Raw genomic sequence first — 25,000 nt, 5'->3', positions numbered from 1 at the left:
GACAGCGGCTTCACGCTCTCCTGGCAGTCAGGTATTGTTTAGTGTTGTGTTGTGTTGTGTTGTAAATGTTATATGTCTGTTTGAGTGGGTATATGTGCATGCCTGAAATCTGATTGAATGACCCAGTAAAACGATTGTTGAGTGGCCAGTGGCAGCCGTCAGTCGGCTCTACCCAGGTAGGCAGGCTGTTGTGCAGATGACCCCCGAAGGTTTGTTTTTTTTTTTTTTTTTTTTTTTGCTGCCCCAACATCTGCACCGTTTCAGTGGCATTACTCCCACGCCGCTCATTTAGATTCCCACACTCACGGCCACACCCGGGTTCGCCCATCGCAGTTCCAGCGTCGGCAGTCCACAGGGAACCATCGATGTTAGGTCGCCAGGAGGCCACACACCAGAGGAGACCCTGCACTGCTGCTGAGTCACTTCGGTGGTGTTCAGTGGTGCCTGTTCTGTTTTAACGTACTTAGGATCCCCTAAGTTTGTAAAGCGCTTGGAGCTTGGTCTCAGACCGATAATAGGCGCTATATAAGTATCCGTAACATTCACACATACACATGTTGTGTCATTTTCTGTTGTGTTGTGTTTTGTTGTATTGTACTGTATTGTTTTGCACTGTAGTGTTTTGTATTGCATTGTGTTTTGTTGCGTTGTATTGCATTGTGTTGTGTTGATTTGTATTGTTTTTTTGCATTGTATTGTATTCTATTGCATTGTGTTTGTTGGGTAATGTTGTGTTGTGTTGTTGTTTTTTTGTGTTGTATTATATTGCTTTGTATTGTATTGCATTGTTTTTTGTTTAGTTGTATTCTATTGTATTGTCTTGTGTTGTATTGTTTTGTATTGCATTGTGTTGCATTTTGTTTTGTTGGATGTATTGTATTGTGTTGTATTATGTTACATAGTATTGTTTTGTATTGCATTATGTTTTGTTGGGTTACATTGTAATGTGTTATATTGCATTGTGTTACATTGTGTTGTTTTGAATTGCATTGTGTTTTGTTGGGTTGTATTGTGTTCTGTTGTATTGCACTATATTGTTTTGTGTTGCATTGTGCTTTGTTGGGTTATGTTGTGTTTTGTTGGGTTGTATTGTATTGTTTTTGTGTGGTATTGTTTTATATTTCATTGTATTGTATTTTATTGTATTGTATTCTGTTGTATTACGTTTTTTTGGTCACAACAAATTTCTCTGTGTGAAAACTCAGGGCTGCTCTACATGGGGAGAGAAGGTTACCACAGTGCAGCGACACCTGATTTTTTTCTGCCTGCAAGTTTATTAATATGTCGAAGTAGACTATTCTACTCTCTCGTTGCTGTGTTTTTTTTTTTTTTATATGTGTTAAGTGCAGTGCTTCACTGGGACCTTGGTTAATCGTCTCTTCTGAATGACTAGTGTCAGTCCACCACTCAAGATAGAGTGGAGGGGAAGAAAACACTGGTGTGTGAGATTCGAACCTGTGCGCTCAGATTCTCTTGCTTCCTGGTCAGGTGTACTGCCACAAGGGCGCCACTTCACAGTTAGGTGGTGAAGTGTGCAGCTGATGACTGAATGGTACACTGGAGCTGTATGTGTGATCAGCATGAGGGATGCTTTGTTTGGTTGTTGTGGGGTTTTTATTATTGATAAATTTCATCGTTAGACTTTCTGTTGCGTGTATGAGTGTGTGTGTGTGCTTTTGTATTGCCTGTCTAATGACAGGCGCAACAACAAGCGTAGCGGTTAAGAGTGTTGGACTTTAGATTTCAGGGTGAGATTTGATTATCTGCTTGTAATCTTTATGTATTATGTACTTGACTGTCCTTAATTAGCTTCTCTGACTGAGATAGTAAAGTAATTCTGATTCTGGCAGCCTGGTGGGTTAAAGTTTTAACAATCTCCCAAGTCATTAGATATGCAGGCCTGCTCTGCCTGAGCCCCCTTTCAATTGTTTACATCATTCAGAAGATAAAATTCACAAGTGTAACGTCAAGTGTAATTTGTGTAGTGTCAGTGTATGGAAACCAGAAAATACCCAGCATTTACATCCCCCAAAACAGGTTATGGCTGCATACATGGCAGGCTGAAAAGAATCATGCACAGTAACAGCCCACTCAAACATCATATGAATGTGGGAGTTGCAGCACATAAACACAGAAGAAGAATTGCAGTGGAATGGAAAACATGGTGCTTTTCTCTCAGAGTTCCAGTGCTCCATGGTGTGTGTGTGTGTGTGTGTGTGTGTGTGTGTGTGTGTGTGTGTGTGTGAAGACCTGCAGAGACGCCAACTATTTAGATTTCGCCATATTTTGTTACGCCCCATCGCAGTTTGTTCCGACGTTATTCCAGTATTGAAATTGTTCTGACGAGTTCATTTTTGACTAGATAGCATGTTCACATACTTCCCTGTTGTATTATTACCCGGACGCTCTACGATCTGGACCTATCGATCATGAGGTCAGGGCAGTCACTTCTAACCTTGGTCTCACTTGATGATGCTCAGCTAATCGCGTGCGTGCTAACATTGAAACAGTATTGAGTGGACCAGTCCGCTTAATCGTAGCAGTTACACATAGTTGCAGGCAAGCCCAAGAGTTTGTATGCACCAGCTGCCGTGGCGAAGTGGTTAGCATTGCGGACTGACGGCTGGGATGACACGGGTTCGAATCCCAGCGGAGGTGGGTTTTTCAACCGTGGCCGGCTCCTACCCAGAGTTGAGTGTGCTGTGGGCTTAAATGGGGAGACTGGGACCACACAGTCGAGTGTCATCCACTTCAAGGATGCGTCTTTGGGTGTGTTGCTCTAATTACCTGACCAACACTGCAAGCGTCTGTATCTCTTGGGCCTGGTTAATGCCGGGATATCATTATGACAGGAAGTGTAGAGTACAGCCTTGTCACGCAGTACCAAACCAAAATGGACCTCCATAGCAACATCGTCATCATCATCGTCATCCTCCTCCTCCTTCATCGTCATCAATATAAACAAAATAGTCTCAAAGTCTGTGGCCTTTCATGCCCTGCTCTCATGGTGACCTCAGTTTCGATACCCCTCCACTTCCATGCTTGGGGTGAGTCCTGTCAATGTTGTCAGCGTTGGCAGATTCATGGGGGGGCAGTTGTCTGAGGGACGTGGTGGCGGTCTCCACTCTGGGAGGGACGCTCACTCAGTCTGGCTCCGCGACTAAGCCATTATTGTCGTCAGTAGGGGGCTTAGTAGGTGGTGTCCTAAGTACGTTAAAACAGAACAGGCACCACTGAACACCACCGAAGTGACTCAGCAGCAGTGCAGTGTCTCCTCTGGTGTGTGGCCTCCAGGCGACCTAACATCGATGGTTCCCTGTGGACTGCCGACGCTGGAACTGCGACGGATGAACCTGGGTGTGGCTGTGTATGGGGGAATCTAAATGAGCGGCGTGGGAGTAATGCCACTGAAACAGCACACATGATGGGGCAGAAAAAAAAAGAGTTTGTATGCCTTGTAGATTAAACATATGTTTTGCTGATGTGGCTCAAGTGTTCCTACCAAATTCAGAATGTTCCAGCCAAACTTCCTGATTGTTCCCACAAAACACTAGACAGGGTTTGGCATATGTGGACTTGCTTTTCTCTCAGAGTTCCAGTGTTCCATGGTGGAGGTGGGGGGTACCAGGGCCGGCGACAGGGAGGTGGCGGCCAGCACACGGCAGCAGGACGCGACAGGCTGTGGCCAGCAGTGCACTGCCGACGCCAACTGTGTGGCCTATGTGTTTGACCGCTTCGCCATGCTCTGCTCGCTCTACAACGCCATGCCCCAGCCCTCGGCCGACACCTGCTGTACGCTTTACGTCAAGACCTGTCCTGGTTACCGCACTTTGCCCAGTGAGTTTGTCATGAAATGATAATAATCATGCATGTGCAGCTTAGTCTTCTGTGAAGGACTGTGAGTCTCAGACCAGGTAGCATGGCTGCATTGTACGTCAAGACCTGCCTCGGCTGTAGCACTTTGCCCAGTGAGTTCAAAGTAGTATGATGATAATGCATGTGCAGCATTGTATATTGTAAAGGACCTTTCACTCTCACTACCAAAGTAGGAGGCACATCAAGACCTGTTCTGCTTACAGCACTTTGCCCAGTGAGTTTGTGATGATATAATAATGCACTTACAGCATAGTCAGGTCAGGGGCATAGCCCTTGCTACTGGTACCATGTAACCCAGTACTACCTGCCGCATGTGAAGCCTCCCAACGACGGACCAGGCGGAGGAGGAAACCTTTCCCAATGGCTGTGAAGGTGGAACAGGATTACCAAAGGGCAGGGGGAGCTCTTATCCTTGGCTTGAAGTCCTCCTAGGAGACGGAACTCTGAAGAAAAAACCTGCACCTGCCGAGGCCGTCCTACACATGGCAGTATCTGCACCTGTGGGACTGTGAGCGTCAGTAGGCGAGAGAGTGGGGAAGGGACTGCACAACTCCTCTTCACTAAAAAAAAAGTCACCTGTACTGGTCAGGTAACCAGGCTAATGTCAGAATGACGAGCTAGCCCTTCAACACCCTATGAGGACACACACCAACAAATAAGCCTGCCTGCCTACTCATCCGTCGGTCTGACGGGAGACTCCATCACAGCATAGTATTTTGTAAAGGACCTTTTACTCTCAAACTAGGTGGCAGGATTGGCACAATACGTTCGTCATGAAATGATAATGATAATGCATGTGCAGCTTGGTCTTTTGTGAAGGACTGTGACTCCCAGACTAGGTGGCAAGACTAGCACAATGCATCAAGACCTGTTCTGGCTACAATACTAAGCCCAGTGAATTCATAATAATGACATAATTATGCATGTACGGATTAGTCTTTCGTAAAGGACTCAAACTAGGAGGCAAGATTACATTGTATATCAAGACCTGTTCTATTTACAGCACTTTGCTCAATGAGATAAAAATGATATGAAAATGATGCATGTACACTTTAGTCTTTTGTGGACTGTGACTCTTAAACTAGGAGGCAAGATTACATTCTACATCAAGACCTGTTCTAGTTTCAGCACTTTGCTCAATGAGTTCAAAAAGATATGAGAATAATGCATGTACAGTTTAGTATTTTGTGAAGAACTGTGACTCTCAAACCAGGTGGTGGCATGACTGCACCGTACATCAAGATCTGTTCTAGCTATAGCACCATGCCCAGTGAGTTCAAATTGATATGAAAGTAATGCATATACAGCTTTGTATTTTGTGTATGGCTTCTTTTTTTTCATTCTTCTACATTTCTTTTTATTTCTTTATGCAGAACACCTATCATGTTTGTTGAAGATCCCATTGCTTTGTATTTTGTGAGTGGCTTCTTTTTTTTCATTCTTCTACATTTCTTTTTATTTCTTTATGCAGAACACCAATCATGTTTGTTGAAGATCCCATTGCTTTGTATTTTGTGAATGGCTTCTTTTTTTTCATTCTTCTACATTTCTTTTTATTTCTTTATGCAGAACACCAATCATGTTTGTTGAAGATCCCATTATCCATGTTAGTGTTTGTTGGGTTTTGGAAACATATCCAGCATGCACACCCTTGACTGCCTTAGTAGTGGGGTAAAAATGGACATACAAGTAGAACCCCGCCAGTACATGCGAGTGAACATGGGAGTTGTCGCCCATTAACCCTTTCGCTGCCAGGAAAATAAGATTTAAGTGAAATCTATTTGCCAGCGGTTTGTTTGTTTTTTCACAAAAAACGGGTATAAATTTTCAAAAAAATTCTGTGCTCTTTGTTATTTGAGAAAGACCCATAAAGGTATATATTTTCTGAAAGGTAAATGAATAAAGAATATAAAACACATAATGTTTTCCCCTTTTATATATTTTTAGTGACATGCTGTTGTTTTGAAATCAGTGTTTTGTTTTTTGTCACATTTTCAACTTGTTCATTGCAAACATTAGTCAGGTAATTTGCACTAAAATATCATATTTTCTGGACAAATGGATATCTGCACACACAAAATCATAGTAGAACAACCACAATAAATAAAAAAAAGAAGAAAAAGAGACAGATACACAGTGCATTTGACTTCTCCAAGTGATAATATGGATGAGAGGCCACGCCCCCTCAGTCTCCACCCCCTTCCTCTTCACCCCTCTTACATGATCACTTTATCCAGTTCTCATCAGACCGCGTTGGCTGAGTGCCAAGAGAATCGCTCACACTGTGTCCTGCTAATAATTCGGTTGTGCAGCCGGCATCATTCACTGATAGTCATATCTTGGCCACTCTCTTGATTGCTGCCTTTATTTTCTATCAAATCGTCCTATAAATGTTCATCACTGTCTTCTCCTTCGAATTTACGCTTCAATTCTTTCTGAACATCAGCAAAAGAAAGCAATCTTGGTTGATTTAGTTCGCCACGATCGCATGTCTTGAGCATGGCGTCAGTCCGACATTTTGTTGAGCGAGTGAGGAAAGGAGCAAGGCAAAACACTGCGACAGTGACCCAACCAAAACATTCAAATAAAGGACTGCCTCATGATGTAGATAGGGTTTCTAGCCATGAATAGAATCTAGAAAGATTTCCCAAGCTAAAGCAACCAGCATTTTCGTCAGCGAACTGAATGCAAACCAGGGAAAAGTCTGAATATTTTGATGATGAGTTATCTCATGCTTGCGATGACGAGTTATCTCGTCATATAGGCAGCCTAGGGGTTAATGCAGATATGAGAAAAAAAATGCTGGACTACCCTCCAGCACCCTACGGTTCTGCTGGCCTGATCAGCAGGTTGGGTTGTTTTTTTTTGCGAAATTTAGGCAGGCATCTGCTGCTGGATTTTTTTTTTTTTTGTCAGGAGATGTGGTGTAGTGTATATGGATCTGTCCACACGCTCTGACAACACCTTGAAACTGAAAACTTAAAACCCTGCTGCAATTTATAAGCTACACAGCTGAACATTTTCTCCACAGATTTGAACTCGGTACCGGGTGAGGGGGGCGACCTGTATGCCACGTCCACCCCGCAGCGTTTCCACTCCCCGCTGTACCCGTCCTACTATATGGGGGACACAGTGTCTCAGTGGACTATCCGTGCCCCGGGCCGTCAGGTTGTCACCCTGCAGGTGAGTGAGGGCCCCCCAAGGCCAGCTTTCTGTGTTGTTTTTCCTACGTGCCTTTGAGTTTCTTTTTTTCTTTTTGTTTGTATTTTGTATTTGTATTTGTATTTCTTTTTATCACAACAGATTTCTCTGTGTGAAATTCAGGGCTGCTCTCCCCAGGGAGAGCGCGTCGCTATACTACAGCGCCACCCGTTTTTTTGTATTTTTTTCCTGAGTGCAGTTTTTGTTGTTGTTGTTGTTTTTCCTGTTGAAGTGGATTTTTCTACAGAATTTTGCCAGGAACAACCCTTTTGTTGCCATGGGTTCTTTTACATGCGCTAAGTGCATGCTGCACACGGGACCTTGGTTTATTGTCTCATCCGAATGACTAGTGTCCAGACCACCACTCAAGGTCTAGCGGAGGGGGAGAAAAATATCGGCGGCTGAGCCGTGATTCAAACCAGCGCTCAGATTCTCTTGCTTCCAAGGCGGACGCGTTACCTCTAGGCCATCATTCCACTATTTTATTTATTTATTTCTTTCTTTTACTGTCATTCACTTTTCTTTAAAGGTGAAGAGGATCCATCAGATCTTGTAAAACAATAATGGTAATGTTAACATGGTAACTGTAATAATAGATAGGATGATTCCATTATATTACTCTTTTGTCACAACAGATTTCTTTGTGTGAAATTCGGGCTGCTCTCCCTGGGGAGAGTGCGTTGCTGCACTGAGAGCGCCACCCATTTTTTTTTCCCATTTCTTCTGCCTGCAAGTGTATTTGTTTTCCTATCATGATAATGTTTATGATGACATAATTGTGATAATAATAATAATGACAAACATTTCTTTTGATAATAGCGGTAATGGTGATATTAACAATGATGATGATGATAATTATGATAAAGATATTGATCGTGATGATAATAGTGATGATGATAATAATAAATAGTAATATCAGTGATAATAATAATCAGATTTGATAGAAATAACAATCACAGAAACAGTTATGACACCATATGGTATTTCCACAGAACGTGATTTAAGCGCACGATCAAGCGCGTATGACCTTCACACCCGGACCTGTTCCAATCAAAAAAAAATGTTGTACCCCCAGATCCTGGACCTTGACCTTGCTCCTGGCGACACCGTTTTAGTTTTCGATGGGCCGACCTCCAGGGCCACCCAGCTGGCGAGCATGACAGGAAGTGAGGTCACAGCGGCGGGGCTGATGACGGCAGACGACCAGAGGATGGTGCTCTCCACACAGAGTCAGATACTGGTTCAGTTTATCTCCCTTCGCTACAGCACCGCCCGCGGCTTCCTCTTCGCTTATCAAGCAGGTACAGTAAAAAGAAAAAAAAAGAAAAAAAAAAAGAAAGAAAAAAAAGAATGGTGCATGTATCCTGCTGCAGTTGTAAGTTTATTCACACTCAGTGCGCTGGCAGTCTCTCATTCACAAGAATAATAATAATAATAATTTTAAAAGAGGGCGCTAGTCAGGGATGCACAGGGGAGGTAACCTACTTTGGCAGGTTAACGGCTGTAGCTACTTTCGTTTTCTCCGCATAGGCGGATAGTAGTTTGCACAGGACAGGAATGTCAGACCCCTGCTGGAGTCTGCACTAGTGGGTCATGGTAAGTATGTTACTTAAACGTAATTTTAGGAAGAAACTTTCCTTTTTGTCAATAATAATAAAAGGCATTTGTATCATGCATCTCTCTAAGATCATTCTGACTCACTGTGCTGGCAGTCGCTGATTCACAATGATGATACTAAAAGGCATTTGTATTGTGCATCCCTCCGAGTTCATTCAGACTCAATGTGCTGGCAATCTCTCATTCACAAGAATAATAATGATTATACTGATAATAATAAAAGGCATTTGTATCGTGCATCTCTCAAAGATCATTCCGACTCAGTGTGCTGGCAGTACTCATTCACAATAATAATCCCTCTTGAGTTCATTCAGACTCAGTGCGCTGTCATTCATTCACAAAAATGATGATGATAGTATTAATGATAATATTGAAAGGTATTTGTATTGCACATCTCTCTAAGATCATTCAGACTGTGTGCACTGGCAGTCACACATTCACAAGAAGAAAGATAATATTAATGATGATAATATCAATAAAAGGCATTTGTATTATCCATCTAAGATCATTCAGACTCTGTGCACTGGCAGACACACATTCACAAGAAGAATGATAATATTGATAATGATGATAAAAATGAAGGGCATTTTTATTGTGCACTTCTTTTAAGTTCATTCAGGCTCTGTGCACTGGTAATAATAAGATAAAAAATAAAAGGCATTTGTATTGTCCATCTCTCTAAGCTCATTCAGACTCAGTGCACTGCTAGTCAAAAATTCACAAGAAGAAAGATAATATTGATAATGATAATAAAAATAAAAGGCATTTGTATTGTCCATCTCTCTAAGATAATTCAGACTCACAAGAAGAAAGATAATATTGACAATAATGATAAGAATGAAGGACATTTGTATTGTGCACTTCTTTTAAGTTCATTCAGGCTCTGTGCACTGGTAATAATAAGATAAAAAATAAAAGGCATTTGTATTGTCCATCTCTCTAAGCTCATTCAGACTCAGTGCACTGCTAGTCAAAAATTCACAAGAAGAAAGATAATATTGATAATGATAATAAAAATAAAAGGCATTTGTATTGTCCATCTCTCTAAGATAATTCAGACTCACAAGAAGAAATATAATATTGACAATAATGATAAGAATGAAGGACATTTGTATTGTGCACTTCTTTAAGTTCATTCAGGCTCTGTGCACTGGCAATAATAAGATAAAAAAATAAAAGGCATTTGTATTGTCCATCTCTCTAAGATCATTCAGACTCTGTGCACTGGCAGTCAAACATTCATAAGAAGAAAGATGATATTTATTAATAATAATGATAAAAATAAAAGGCATTTGTATTGTCCATCTCTCTAAGCTCATTCAGACTCAGTGCACTGCCAGTCACTCGTTCGCAAGAATAATAGTGATAATGATAAAGAAAAATTACGCATTAGTATTGGGCATTTCTCTAATTCAGCTTAGATTCAGTGCGCCGACAGTCTCTCATTCACAAGAAATAGTAATAATGATAATGATAAAAGGCATTTGTATCGCACATCTCTCTAAGATCATTCAGACTCACTGCACTGGCAGTCATTCGTTCACAATAAGAATGATACTAATGAACGACATTTGTATCGTGCATTTCTCTCAGCTGATTCTTACGATCACCCATCCACATGCAGACGTGCCTAAAAGTGACCGACCACACTCAACCGTACACAGAAGCACATAGGAATTCACAGCCCGAAAGGCCATTAAGGGTTATGGGAACTTCAACCTGAACTCTGACCTGTTTCCAAGTAACACATGCTGCGTGACAGCCCTTTCAACAGCAAGCAAGCTTGGTCAGCAGCAGTCGACGGGCGCAATAGCCGTGTGGTTAAAGCGTCAGACTTTCAATCTGAGGGTTCCCGGTTCGAATCTCAGTAAAGGCGCCTGGTGGGTGGGTAAAGGGTGGAGATTTTTCCGATCTCCCAGGTCAACATATATGTGTGCCTGAACCCCCTTCGTGTGTGTACATGCAGGCAGAAGATCAAATACGCACGTTAAAGATCCTGTAATCCATGTCAGTGTTGGGTGGGTTATGGAAACAAGAACATACCCAGCATGCATGCCCCCAAAAATGGAGTATGGCTGCCTACATGGCGAGGTAAAAAAACGGTCACGCACGTAAAAGCCCACTCGTGTACACACGAGTGAACGTTGGGAGTTGCAGCTCATGAACGAAGAAGAAGAAGAAGTCAGCAGCGGTCAAGGGGTTAAAATTCATGCTTCACTGATGACAGGCTGCAAGTTTGACCTTTTGGCCGACACGGGGCGGATCGTTTCCCCCGGTTACCTGACTGACCTTTACCCCAACATCCTGACCTGCCAATGGACCATTCAGGTGCAGGCCGGGCGCACCCTCACCCTCACCTTTGACCCCGGATTTGCCTTGGAAGATGGGAAAGATTACTTGAAGGTGGTTTAAATTTTTATTTTATTTATTATTATTATTTTTTTTACTGTGTTTGGGTGTATATGTGTGTTTGTGTGTGTTTGTGTGTGTGTGTGGTGTGTGTGTGTGTGTGTGTGTGTGTGTGTGCGGTGATGTGTGTGGGAGGGTGGTGTGGGGTGGGTAGTGCATGTGCGTGCATGCTTGCATGTGTTTGTGCTTATGTGTGAATGGTAGTGTTTGTGTGTGTGTGAGTGTGCATGTGTGTGTGTGTGTGTTTGTGTGTGTGTGTGTGTGCGTGTCTATATGTGTGTATGTGTGTGTGTGTGTGTGTGTGTGTGTGTGCAAGAGAGAGAGAAAATACTTGTTTATGCCTGTGTGCATGTGTGGTTGTGAGTGTGTGTGTCTGTGCAAGAAAGAGAGAAAATGTGTTTGTTCATGCATGTGTGTTTGTGCATGTGTGTGTGTGTAGGTGTGTGTGTGTGTGTGTGTGTGTGTGTGTGTAGTTGGTGGTGTGTTAGTTCCCATGCCCAGCCCACTGACACATCCTCTGTCTGTGGGACAGATTGTTTCAGATGGCTCTCAAGTCCACACAGGCTCTGGTTTCACAGGTTCTGCCCCACCCACAGGTGAGGGAGAGAGAGGGAGAGTGTGTGTGTGTATGTGTGTGTGTGTGTGTGTGTGTGTGTGTGTGTGTGTGTGTGTGTACAACTGTTGATTTATGTTTATTCAACCCATTGTGGGTCTCACTGCCTGTGTGTGTGTGTGTGTGTGTGTGTGTGTGTGTGTGTGTGTGTGTGTGTGTACAACTGTTGATTTATGTTTATTCAACCCATTGTGGGTTTCACTGCCTGTGTGTGTGTGTGTGTGTGTGTGTGTGTACAACTGTTGATTTATGTTTATTCAACCCATTGTGGGTCCCACTGCCTCTGTTTGTGTATGTGTGTGTGTGTATATGTGTGTGTGTGTGTGTATGTGCGTGTGTGTGTGTACAACTGTTGATTTATGTTTATTCAACCCATTGTGGGTCTCACTGCCTCTGTGTGTGCATGTGTGCGTGCGTGTGTGTGTGTGTGTGTGTGTGTGTGTGTGTGTGTACAACTGTTGATTTATGTTTATTCAACCTATTGTGGGTCTCACTGCCTGTGTGTGTGTGTGTGTGTGTGTGTGTGTGTGTACAACTGTTGATTTATGTTTATTCAACCCATTGTGGGTCTCACTGCCTGTGTGTGTGTGTGTGTGTGTGTGTGTGTGTCTGTGTGTGTGTGTGCACAACTGTTGATTTATGTTTATTCAACCCATTGTGGGTCTCACTGCCTGACTTTATTATATTTTTATTTACCCTGTGTGGTCCTTCTGCTGGATAATATTTATGTGTAGTTAACTCTTTTGTGGGCGTTGTCAGCATGTGTGTGTGTGTGTGTGTATGCATGCACGCATATATGAGTGCATAGAAAAGAGCTTGTGTGTGTGTAAATGAGGGTGTGTGTGTGGGTGAGTATATGTGTGTGTGGATACACGTGTGCATACGCATGTCTGTGTGCATAGAGGAGAGCACATATTTGTTTGTGACTGTGTTTGTGGGTGTCAGTGTGTCGGTGAGTATATTTGTGTGTGAAGGAGTATGTGTGTGTGATTGTTTTGATATATGTGTGCATGCACTTGTAAGTTTGCACTCGGAAGAAGGCACATGTGAGCGTGTGTGCATATTTGTCGTGGATAGGCACATACAATGACGACGACTGTGGTGATGATAATAACAAGAACAACACTGGTAATGCTACCGTCACTACAACTACTGCTACTTCAGCTACTGTTCTTATTCATAACAATGATAGTAGTAGTTAAAGGCTACAGGTCCCACATCATCATACACACATCAGGTCGGTCTCATGTCGGCTCCTCATAGGTCTGGTCGCTCAGAGCAGGTGTGTTCAGCTGACCATGAAATCAGGGGCTTGTGGAGAAGAGAAGAGAGCACATGTGTGAGCGTGTGTGCATGTTTGTCGTGAATGATGATACGTGTGTGTGTTGTGTGTGTGTGCATTCATGCATGTGACCATGCGCAACAGAGCACAACGTTGTACACAGTCTCACGTCGGCCCCTCACAGGTCTGGTGGCACAGAGCGGGCGTGTTCAGCTGACCATGACGACAGGGGCCACGGGGCGAGCCGTGGGCTTCAGGGCCTCGTTCAATGCAGGGTGCGCCCCTGTCAGTGACCCCACGTTAGCCAAGAGCTACAGCGCGGACTATGGGCAGTCGGTGGTGGTACAGTGCGCCAGTGAGTACATCTTCGCCGGTGTCTATTCCGGGCTGAACTCGGTGGGCATCTACTGCGAGAAGGGCGGCCGGTGGAGTCGCTCCCCTTTCCCTTCGTGCGCCCGTGAGTCTGCTTTTGGTTTGTTTGTTTGTTTGCTTTAGGTCTTGGCCTTGAGATGGCTGTAGCGGTCGGCAAGGGTCTGAGCACTGTAGTTTGATTTGATTTGCTTTACTGCTGTATTTGCCACATTGGAAATAAGATAAATGTTTTATTTTCTTTTTTTTATGGTCGTTTTCCTTTGCCGTGCTCAGCGTAGCTGCTGCTGGTGTGACCGTTCACCATCTTCTGTTCCTCTTTCTCTTTCACCATCTGCTGTTCCTCTTTCTCTTTCACCATCTGCTGTTCCTCTTTCTCTTTCACCATCTCTTTCTCTTTCACCATCTTCTGTTCCTCTTTCTCTTTCACCATCTCTTTCTCTTTCACCATCTTCTGTTCCTCTTTCTCTTTCACCATCTCTTTCTCTTTCACCATCTTCTGTTCCTCTTTCTCTTTCACCATCTTCTGTTTCTCTTTCACCATCTTCTGTCCCTCTTTCTCTTTCACCATCTTCTGTTCCTCTTTCTCTTTCACCATCTTCTGTCCCTCTTTCTCTTGATCTCTTTCGCCATCTTGTTCCTATTTCTCTTTCACCAACTTGTTCCTCTTTCACCACCTTATTCTGTCCCTCTTTCTCTTTCACCATCTTCTGTTCCTCTTTCTCCTCTTTCTCTTTCACCATCTTCTGTTTCTATTTCTTCACGTTCTTCTTCATCTTCATCTTATCTTTCATCATCGTCATTATCATGATCATCATCATCATTTTGTTGTTGTTGCTGCTGTTTATAATTTTCTCTTGAAAATCACATGATCCTTAAAAAATATGAAGCTCAAAGAAATATTGGTTATAAAATAGTATGGCTGTTAATGATGAAACTTTTGAACAAAGTAAATGGGACTGTACTTGTTGAAACCATGAAAGCACACAGCGTTTGCAACAGCTTACATTGTCGCCTGCTTATGATGGTTTAAAAATAGAGTTAAAATAGAGAGAAAGAAACAGAACTGTGATTTGATTAAAAAAAAAGAAAAAAAAAGTGAATCAGATACAAGATTCAATATTTGATTAATCTTTGATGCCTGTTGACACATGGAGGATTTCAGAAAACAACCTAATCAAGAACACAGCTAGGATTATCATAACTTAACACCCACACACACAATTTTCACACGTTATGAGACATGACATCCTGATCTGCTGTTTCCATTTTTGTTGTATGCGGCAGATTTCAGCAACTATTCAGGTAACAGTGTTGCCCTGTGGGGTGGCAGGTGACGTTCAGGGTGGTGGGATTCGGATTCTGGTGGATGGTGTTGGGGATTTTGGGGGGATGCATATGTGTGTGTGTGTGTGTGTGTGTGTGTGTGTGTACCATATCAGGGATTGGAAACGTTCAAACCGATTCAAACCGGCAGTAGCACCAAGCAAGCCGCACACAAAGACTTGAGGTCTGGATGTGGATCCATCCTTCCCCCTCCTCTCTCACTCCCTGTCTCTGTCTGTCTCATTATTGTCAGTAAGTGTTTGTGTTTGCTCTTACTTGCTTGCATGCCTCCAGTAATAGATTTTTTTTTATATATACTGAATTGTGTTTTGAGCCGAGGCTATGACATTTTTTTTTTTTTAAATGGTGTTTTAAATATTCTTTGGAGTTTTTTGTTTACATTGTTTTCCTGCTTGCCTGCCCAGTGTTTGTGTGTGTGTGTGTGTGTGTGTGTGTGTGTGTGTGTGTGTGTGTGTGCCATATCAGGGATAGGGAGAAATGGTTCAAACACACATTTACAAATCAGCAGAGCATATGCAGCCACAGACGCGTGTATGCACCCACATATAAACACACAAGCAATCATGAACTCTTTCTATGCCTCACTCTGACCATCTCTGCCAGTTTTTTCCCCCTACCAATTTTGTGGGATCGTGTGTGTGTGTGGGAAATAACATGTTTTGTCTGGTTTGAGATCAGTGGTGCTCCTGCAACAGTGATAGGCACAGGTTGGGTGAAATAGTGTGTGTATTTGGATTTTTGGGTGCATGGTATTGCCTTTTTGTTGTTGTTGTTGCTCAGATATGCTTTGGTTTAACAAACCATGGTGTGTGTGTGTGTGTGTGTGTGTGTGTGTGTGTGTGTGTGTGTGTGTGTGTGTGTGAGTTTGTGTGTGTGTGTTTCTGATGTTAAAATTTTTTAGACCTGCATTTATTGATTTCACACCATGTCATTTGCCATCCTCTTGAATACTAATGTGTTTATGTGAGCACAGGTTCACAGTAAACAGCTATTTGTAATGTGAAATATTATGATGTCTAACTATTCCAGTTGATATTTTACATTGTGACTAAAAATCCTAGGTGAAATAATGATAAAACATAAGCTAAACACATGCATGCGCAGCAGGTACAACCTCCTCCCCCTGCACACACACACCACACACACACACGCACACACACACACACACACACAACAGTTCCCTTGTTCATGTGGCATATAAAGTATTTTGCTGAAATATTTATTTTCAATAACGTTTTACCTGACACCTTCATAATGATATGAAAGCAGGGCAGGCGTACAGTTGTTACCAGTGTGTACTGACGTGTGTGCAAGTGAGAGGGAGTGGGGTGGTGGGTGGTGTGATTGGGTGTGTGTACATGCATGCGAGTGCATAAAATGATGTGTCGCAGGAAATGAATGCTTCTCTCATAATTCAGTCTGAAAGACAGTGCTTTTTTTTTTTTTTTTTTTTTTTTAACCAGTCAGCTTTGATTTGATCGAATAAGTTATTGTGATGCATATTTTAATGGATGGTCATGTTCTAAAGTGATTGTGCTTTATAGGCTCAGTGTTATGTATACTTGGGGGTCAGGGGGTGCACGGGAAGGGTAGTACCTCTAGAGGGGGGGTTTCTCACGCTCTTCCGGGAGTGGTTCGTCCTCTATTGGTCCCCACCGGCACCCAGCTCTCATCTACGGGTCCTAGAAGCTGCTAGCATGCGGCAGCGCCCAACCCTTGGGCAACGGCTTTGACAGGCTGGCTAAACTAGGTGAGGGTAACCGACAGGTCTCAAAGCGTCGGTGAGTTAGGGCTTGTCTACCCAAGCATGTGAAGACTGGATCCGGTGGACTCTGCGGAAGAAACCTTCATGGTTCAACGGAGAGGAAGGTGGTTGCAGCAGAGCACACTGTAGAGTGCTGAGGGCAGGATGAGGCACATAGGACATCCTGGTCAACCACTGCATCCGTTTCCATCTCCAGTCGTCTTGACCTCGTCTTGCCACTGGATACAGACGGTCTCGGACAAGAGAGTGAGGTCGACGGTGCGCAACTTCTCCTCACTATAAACAAAGTCATCGTGCAAGTCATCAGGCATCCTTTAGCCCAACCCACCCACCCCCAGGATGACTAGATGGTCCTCGTCGAACCCGACGGACGAACCACATATGTATACTTGAGCGAAAAGACTTCTTCTTCATGTCGTTCACAGCTACACCATCAGCCCAGTTCTGGTGATGAATGACGTGGTTTTCTCCAGCTCTTCGTGCTTGTCATAAAGTTTGGTCGTGAGTGGAGTGTCTGCAGGCCACACATCTTGTATTGGCTGTTTGAACAGTGGGCGACGGGCGCAATAGCCGAGTGGTTAAAGCGTTGGACTGTCAGTCTGAGGGTCCCGGGTTCGAATCACGGTGACGGCGCCTGGTGGGTAAAGGGTGGAGATTTTTATGATCTCCCAGGTCAACATATGTGCAGACCTGCTAGTGCCTGAACCCCCTTCGTGTGTATATGCAAGCAGAAGATCAAATACGCACGTTAAAGATCCAGTAATCCTCGGTGGGTTATGGAAACAAGAACATACCCAGCATGCCCACCCCCGAAAACGGAGTATGGCTGCCTACATGGCGGGGTAAAAACGGTCATACACGTAAAAGCCCACTCGTGTGCATACGAGTGAACGCAGAAGAAGAAGAAGAAGAAGAACAGTGGGCAGTTTTGGAGGGTGTTCTCCGCTGTCTGGTCTTCCTGTCCACAGGGACAGGTGGGAGATGGCACCAGCTTCAGTTTTCGGTACATGTGACTGCTCAGTCTGTTGTGACCGGTGTGAAGTATGGCCGGGACATTCTGCTGCTGTCTGGGTAACGTGTGGTTGTGATCATTGATTGTTGTAGGCACCGTAAGCACCCCTTTGTCTTCGTTCATGGGCTGCAGCTTCTTTGTTCTCTCGTGTGTACACGAGTGGGCTTTTACGTGTATGACCATTTTCACCTGCCATGTAGGCAGCCATATTCCGTTTTCAGGTGTGTGCATGTTGGGTATGTTCTTGTTTCCATAACCCACTGAACGCTGATATGGATTACAGGATCTTTAACGTGCGTATTTGATCTTCTGCATGCATATACACACGAAGGGGGTTCAGGCACAGGCAGGTCTGCACATATGTTGACCACGGAGATCGGAAAAATCTCCATGCTTTACCCACCAGGCGCTGTTAACGAGATTCAAACCGTGGACCCTCAGATTGAAGGTCGGTTTTAACCACTCGGCTATTGCGCCTGTCCGTAAGCGCCCCGATCGGGGACATCTCACTGAAGCTGACGCTGTTGGTGGGTTGCTCCCCTAAGACACCCTTCTTGGCCAGCCTGTCCACTTGCTCATTCCCGGGGATTCTGCTGTGGGCTGGGCTCCACTGCAGGACCACCCGTCTCCTTCTTGCCACGTTCTGTAGCACTGCGGGCAGGGGTGGGATCTTGGTTTGTTTTGGTTTTTCTTGTTTCATTTATTTATTTTTTGCTGCCCCATTCATCTGCACCGTTTCAGTGGCATTACTCCCACGCCGCTCATTTAGATTCCCCCATACACTGCCACACCTGGGTTAGTCCGTCGCAGTTCCAGCGTCGGCAGTCCACAGGGAACCATCGATGTTAGGTCGCCAGGAGGCCACACACCAGAGGAGACCCTGCACTGCTGCTGAGTCACTTCGGTGGTGTTCAGTGGTGCCTGTTCTGTTTTAACGTACTTAGGACACCACCTACTAAGCCCCCTACTAACAACAATAATGGCTTAGTCGCGGAGCCAGACTGAGTGAGCGTCCCTCCCAGAGTGAAGACCGCCACCACGTCCCTCAAACAACAGCCCCCCATGAATCTGCCGACACTGACAACATTGACAGGACTCATTTTTATGTTTTATTTTATGTTTTATTTTGGTTTGTTTGTATTGTTCCACCCCCGTGGTTGTTTTTTTCTTGTCATTGTCTACTATTGTTTACAGTGAAAAGACATGATGTAGAGAACTAACACACACATGCACACAAACCTTTTGTCCTTTTTTTTTTCTTCTTCTGTAATTACCGGATATTCTAAAAGAGGAGGGGTTTTTTTGTGTTTTTTTGTTGTTTTTTTTTGGGGGGGGGAACTTGTTGTTCTGAAGGGCTTGCAGCACTGACAGAGTGTCTTGTCAGGAAGACAACTCGGCTCCAGTAATTGTCGGAGCCAAAATGGCAAAAGTTCTGTGATTTTACAGAGAACAACAAAATGTGTACCTTGTCTCATTGGCAGATGTGTTCTGCGGGCCTCCCCAGGTACAGACAACAACAAAATGTATTGTTACTCTTTTTTTTTGTGATCACAGATTTCTCTGTGTGAAATTCGGGCTGCTCTCCCCAGGGAGAGTGTGCCATACACTGAGAGCACTACCCATTTTTTTGTTGTATTTTTTGCTGCCTGCAGTGTTTTTTTAAATTTTTTATTTGTTTTCCTATCAAAGTGGATTTTTCTACAGAATTTTGCCAGGGACAACCCTTTTGTTGCCGTGGGTTCTTTTACTTGCGCTAGGTGCATGCTGCACATGGTACCTTGGTTTATTGTCTCATCCGAATGACTAGCGTGCAGACCACCCCACTCAAGGTCTAGTGGAGGGCGAGAAAATACTGGCGACTGTGCCGGGATTCGAACCAGTGCGCTCAGATTCATTCGCTTCCTAGGCGGGCGCGATCAGCTTCGGATCCACTCCACTTACGCATACCCAGATTCAAACTCTCGACTGTTGGCCGCCGTTCTTTCTCTGTCTCTGGACCTTGCAGTTGGAATGAACTTCCTCTTTCGCTTCGTCAAGTCTCCACACTCAGCTCTTTCAAGTCTGGCCTTAAAACCCACCTCTTCCCAAAATAGCCTCCCTTCCCTGCCTCTTCCTTGTCTTTAGTTTCTCCAGTTTTAGAGTTATGCGTGCGTGCGAATGACTGGTGCGAAAGCGCTTAGATTTGTCTATGCACAAGATTCAGCGCTATATAAGTACCATTATTATTATTATTATTATTATTATTATTACCCCAAGGCCATCACTCCACATGCACACCTTGTCTCATTGGCAGGTGTGTTCTGCGGGCCTCCCCGGGACATCAACCACGGCTTCCTGCGGAACGTGTCAGGCCCTTACTCCGGGGACACGGCCAACTACACCTGTGAGGAGGGCTTCCAGCTGTCCTTCACCGGCCCCATCAAGTGTCGCAACACTGGTTTCTGGGACCAGCCCCCCTTCTGCTTCTGTACGTAATCATAGTGATGATAATAATGATAATAATGATGATAATGATAATCATAATGCGGCTTCAGGGTCTGGTCCCAGAAGCCAGTCTTGTGAAAATACGGTCTATGATTATCATTATCATTTTTTTTTATTGTCGTTATCATTATTGTGTGTGTGTGTTTGTCTCTTGTGTGTATGTATGTTTGTTTACCTCTGTGTGTCTGTATCTGTGTGTTTCTGTGACTCTGTGTGTGTGTGTGTGTGTGTGTGTGTGTGTGTTTTATCTCTGTATGTGTGTTTGTGTGTGTGTGTGTGTGTGTGTGTGTGTTTATCTCTGTATGTGTGTTTGTGTGTGTGTGTGTGTGTGTGTGTGTGTGTGTGTGTGTGTGTGTGTGTGTGTGTGTGTGTGTATTTGACTCTATGTGTAAGTTTGTGTGTTTACCTGTGTGTGTCTGTGTATGTGTGTTTTTGTGACTGTGTGTGTTTATCTCTGTGTGTGTGTGTTTATATCTGTGTGTGTGTGTGTGTGTGTTTTATCTGTGTGTGTGTGTGTGTGTGTGTGTTTTATCTCTATCTCTGTGTGTGCGTGTGTGTGTGTGTGCGCACGCGCATGTGTGTGTATGTCTTATCTGTTTGTGTGTGTTTGTGTGTGTTGCATGTGTGTGTGTGTGTTTTATCTGCACGTGTGTTTTATCTGTGTTTGTGTGTGTTTTACCTCTGTGTTTGTGTGTATGTGTGTGTGTGTGTGTGTTTTATCTGCATGTGTGCGCGTGTGTTTTATTTGTGTTTGTGTGTGTTTTACCTCTGTGTTTGTGTGTGTGTGTGTGTGTGTGTGTGTGTGTATTTTATCTGCATGTGTGTGCGCGTGTTTTACCTGTGTTTGTGTGTGTTTTACCTCTGTGTGTGTGTGTGACACACAGCGGTGCAGTCGTGCCCGGTGATCCAGGACCCCTTCCAGGGCCGCTACCTGGTGCTGGCCGGCAACGGACTGGACCACGGCTCCGTCGTCAACTTCACCTGCACCAACAGTCTGTATGAACTGCGGGGCTCCCCCAGTCTGCTGTGTGAGAAGGGACAGTGGTCCGACGCCGTGCCCACCTGTGAACGTACGTTTTGCGGGGTGGGCGTTGGGGGTGGGTGTTGGGGTGGGAGGGATGTGGAGGGTGTTCATGTTGCGTGGTGTGGCGGGTTTTCAGGTTGACTGGTGTTCGTTAGGGTTTGAGGGCCTGTTTCAGTTCAGATCAGCTCACCTCAGCACAATAGAGCCACTTCAGGGCTGAGGCTTCATTTCAGCATGGAGTTATGTCCTCCGTTCGTGTAAGAATCGCTGTGGCAAATCAGTATCAGTATCAGTAGCTCAAGGAGGCGTCACTGCGTTCGGTCAGATCCATATACGCTACACCACATCTGCCTAGCAGATGCCTGACCAGCAGCGTAACCCAATGCGCTTAGTCAGGCCTTGAGAGAAAAAAAAAAGACGAATACATAAAAATACTACTACTAATAATAATGATATTTATAAGGCGCAAAATCTTGATGAAGTCAACTCTATGCGCACAAAAAAAAAAAAAAAGACGATGATAAATAAGCAAATAAATGTAAAACATGCAGGCACAAATCAGCAAGGCACCGGACTTCTGATCCAGTGTACAGCAGGGATTAGGAATCAAAGCCCCATTTTGGCAAGCTTCTATGTCCTTGGGGGGAAAAGGCAGATTACTCTTGATTTTCCTCTGTCTGTCTGTTTCTGTCTCTCTCTCTCCTCTCTGTCTCTCCCTCTCTCTGTCTTTCACATAATGTGTCTATCTGTCCATATCCCTTTTACCCGTCACCTTATGTCTCTTACATCTGTGTTTAAAATTTTATCATTACTTTTCTGTGTTAATTTCACTTGAATCATTCATGTGTAGCATTCATGCTAGGGTTTTGTTATTTTTCCCTTGGTGTGTGTGTGTGTGTGTGTGTTAGTGTGTGTGTGTGCATGTGTACGTGTATGTGTTACTCGCTTCCGTTCCATACAGATGTGAGCGATGTTGTGTCTCTCAGTTTGACGCTGTGTTATACTCGTACATTATACATGTATTAAGTATTAAGTATAACTACATTTATTTGCGTACATGTTTGTGTGTCTCTTAGAACAACGGCAGATGTGTAAGTCGGCCAAAGTGCTAATATCTTCACCGTTGGAAAATAAAGATTCATTCATTCATTCATTCATTCATTCACTCCAACCAGGTGTGTGAATGGGGTACCTGGCTTTCAGTCAGGGGAAGGTTGAAACGGCGGAGGGAGAGGACTGGGCCTCTGGTTTTTTTTCCATGCCGAGCCCTAGACATGGTGAATATAGACTGACTGCCCTGATGGGCAGCAGCAGCAGCAGTGCATGGGGTGGGAGTTCAAATCTGTGTTGTTGTTGATCGGTTTTACATCTTTTCACTATGAGTGATTTTGGTGTCATATACTGTACCATGTCAAACTGATGAAAACTAGGCCTATCGGTTTGCTCTGCTTGGCCAAATTTCGCGCGGCTAACAGTGAAAAGACGAGCCGTCTTGCCCGGTCCGCTCTTAGCCAATCAAACGCCTCTAAAAGCTATAAGCGCTGAATCATTCCTTTGGCCAAGGCTCTCCACACCATCTTGTCAGGTTTACGCTGTGTCTTGTCTTACGCTTTTTTTGGCTATTAAGCGTATTCATTTGGCCTTATTTTGCTGCATGCGGCTTGTGTTTATTGTATTCTTACATTCTGTTTACTCGATTCGACTCGGCCCCCTCGATTCGTTCGTTTTTCTCTACCTCTAAGTCGATCCTGTCTTTCCTTTCTTTGTTGGGGATTGGATTTTCGCTGGGTGCTGAAGTGTAGGGGCAGTTTGTAAACTATAATCAAACTCTAGCCCAGATAGTCAGAACAGCAGTTGCCTCAGCTGCTGTTCTGATGGGCATAATCAGACACAACTGTCATACATTGTTATTGTGTTTTATTCAAACAATGTGACGACGACAGGGATCCCCTGTGCGGTGCCCTATGTGGCCAACGGCACGGTGTCACCCTCTGTGAACGTGGTGGACGGGCAGACGCTGAGGATCGACTGCAACCCCGGCTTCAGTCTGAACGGTCCGTCCATCTTCAACTGTGGTCAACAGCCGTCGTCCTCCTGCGTCAGTAAGTCCTCTGTGGGCGCGTGGTGTGTGTGTGGGTGTGTGTGTGTGTGGTGGTGGGGGGGGGGAGGGTGTAGGTGTGGGTGTGGAGGAGGGTGTGTGTGTGTGTGTGTGGGGTGTGTATGTGTGTTTGTGTGTGTACTTGTGTGTGAGTTTGTGTGTGTGTGTGTAGCTGATATTGATTGCTCTAATGGTTTTTTAGAACGTCGATATCGAATGCCTAATGCTATTGAATATAAGCAAGCTTAAATATTCGTAGAGTGTGTGTGTTTGCTTGTGTGTGTGTTTGTGGGCATGTGTATGTGTGTACAGCTGATATTAATTGCTCTGATGGTTTGTTAGAACATTGATATTGAACATCTAATGTTACTGAATATAAGCAAGCTCAAATATTCATAGAGTGTGTGTGTTTGCTTGTGTGTGTGTTTGTGGGGGAGGGGGGAAGGGGAGAGAGGGGGGAGAGGGGAGGGGGGGGAAGTGGGAGGGAGGGGGGAATGTACATGTATATAGCTAAAATGAATTGCTCTGATGGTTTGTTAGAACAGTGATATTGAACGTGCAATGTTATTGAATACATGCAAACTTAAATATTCACCGAAAAGGTTCACTCTCGGTTTCAAACGATATACAGTCATTGGTTATTGTAATATTGTTATGCATGGCATAATTTTTTCTTTTGAAACAATGAAGTACAGTGCAGTACTGTGTAGTATGAAATGCAGTGCAGTATTGTGCAGTGAAATTTTATGAGGTACAGTTCAGTACAGCACAGTGCAATAAAGTGCAGTACAGACCAGTCAAGTGCAGTATATTACAGCACAGTACAGTATAGTGCAATAGAGTACAGTACAGCACAGTACAGTAAAGTGAAATACAGAACAGTCAAGTGCAATATATTACAGCACAGTACAGAAAAGTGCATGCAGTACAGAGCAGTCAAGTGCAATATATTACAGCACAGTACAGAAAAGTGCAAAAGAGTACAGTAAAGCACAGTACAGTAAAGTGCAGTACAGAACAGTCAAGTGCAATATATTACAGCACAGTACAGTATAGTGCAATAAAGTACAGTACAGTACAGTACAGTAAAGTGCAGTACAGAACAGTCAAATGCAATATATTACAGCACAGTACAGGAAAGTGCAATAGGGTACAGTACAGCACAGTACAGTACAGTGCAGTACAGAACAGTCAAGTGCTATACAGTACAGTGCAGTACAGTATTTTAACAAACAAACAAACAAAAAAAGGTTTAACTCACTCAGTACGGCCAGTCCTCTCTTCTTCTCCTCTACATAGACCCCTTCGATGTGCAGTGGGTGTCTCAATGACCCAACCTTTAGCTTCCGTCGTCAGAACTGTGGTATTCTGTGTCAACATTCACCTCTTCAGTATAAGAGCGTTCCGCTTGCAATATTTTGATGATGGTAATTGGGGTGAAACGCTGTTAACGTCGTCTCTTTCGCCGTTCGTATGGAAAGAGTTAAGGGGGACGCCGTGGCAGCATCGTTTAGGCATTGGACTTCTGATCCTGTGCACAGTACAGAAAAGTTGAGTGCCATTCAGCACATTACAACAGTACAGTGCAGTACACTGCAACACAGCACAGCACAGCACAGCACAGCACAGTGAAGTACATTTCAGACCAGCACAGTACATGACAGCGCTGGGATGCAAAACACAAAGCACAGCACCGCAATTACACTCACGCAGCTGCTACCTGAGATAAAGTGTAAAAACTAACATCACACACACACTTCAGATTTCAGATGATTTATTCATCTAAGGCCATAGCCCCCATATGAACAGGGGGCGACAACAGAGATTAACATGCGTCACTACTACTATATAAACACAATAAGCATAACCAGATGCCGAAACAATAAAATATTAGGATACTAGT

General features: G+C 44.1%; 1 protein-coding gene across 1 annotated transcript in view; it reads left to right on the top strand.

The window, feature by feature from the left end:
* Window positions 1-25,000, top strand: part of LOC143277385 (uncharacterized) — a 140,427-nt gene that overhangs the window by 15,550 nt on the left and 99,877 nt on the right. The window contains exons 8-17 of the mRNA XM_076582167.1: window positions 1-31; window positions 3,592-3,837; window positions 6,908-7,059; window positions 8,153-8,378; window positions 10,922-11,097; window positions 11,636-11,699; window positions 13,183-13,455; window positions 19,785-19,958; window positions 20,860-21,045; window positions 22,943-23,101. The exon at window positions 1-31 is cut by the window's left edge and continues 174 nt beyond it. Coding sequence (XP_076438282.1) covers window positions 1-31; window positions 3,592-3,837; window positions 6,908-7,059; window positions 8,153-8,378; window positions 10,922-11,097; window positions 11,636-11,699; window positions 13,183-13,455; window positions 19,785-19,958; window positions 20,860-21,045; window positions 22,943-23,101 — 1,687 coding nt within the window. The remainder of the gene's footprint in view (window positions 32-3,591; window positions 3,838-6,907; window positions 7,060-8,152; window positions 8,379-10,921; window positions 11,098-11,635; window positions 11,700-13,182; window positions 13,456-19,784; window positions 19,959-20,859; window positions 21,046-22,942; window positions 23,102-25,000) is intronic.

The sequence above is a fragment of the Babylonia areolata genome, chromosome 34 (assembly GCF_041734735.1).
Source record: "Babylonia areolata isolate BAREFJ2019XMU chromosome 34, ASM4173473v1, whole genome shotgun sequence".
Classification (NCBI taxonomy): Eukaryota; Metazoa; Mollusca; class Gastropoda; order Neogastropoda; family Buccinidae; genus Babylonia; species Babylonia areolata.
Note: the sequence above shows the minus strand (reverse complement) of the source record. Positions and strands in the feature narration are given on the sequence as shown.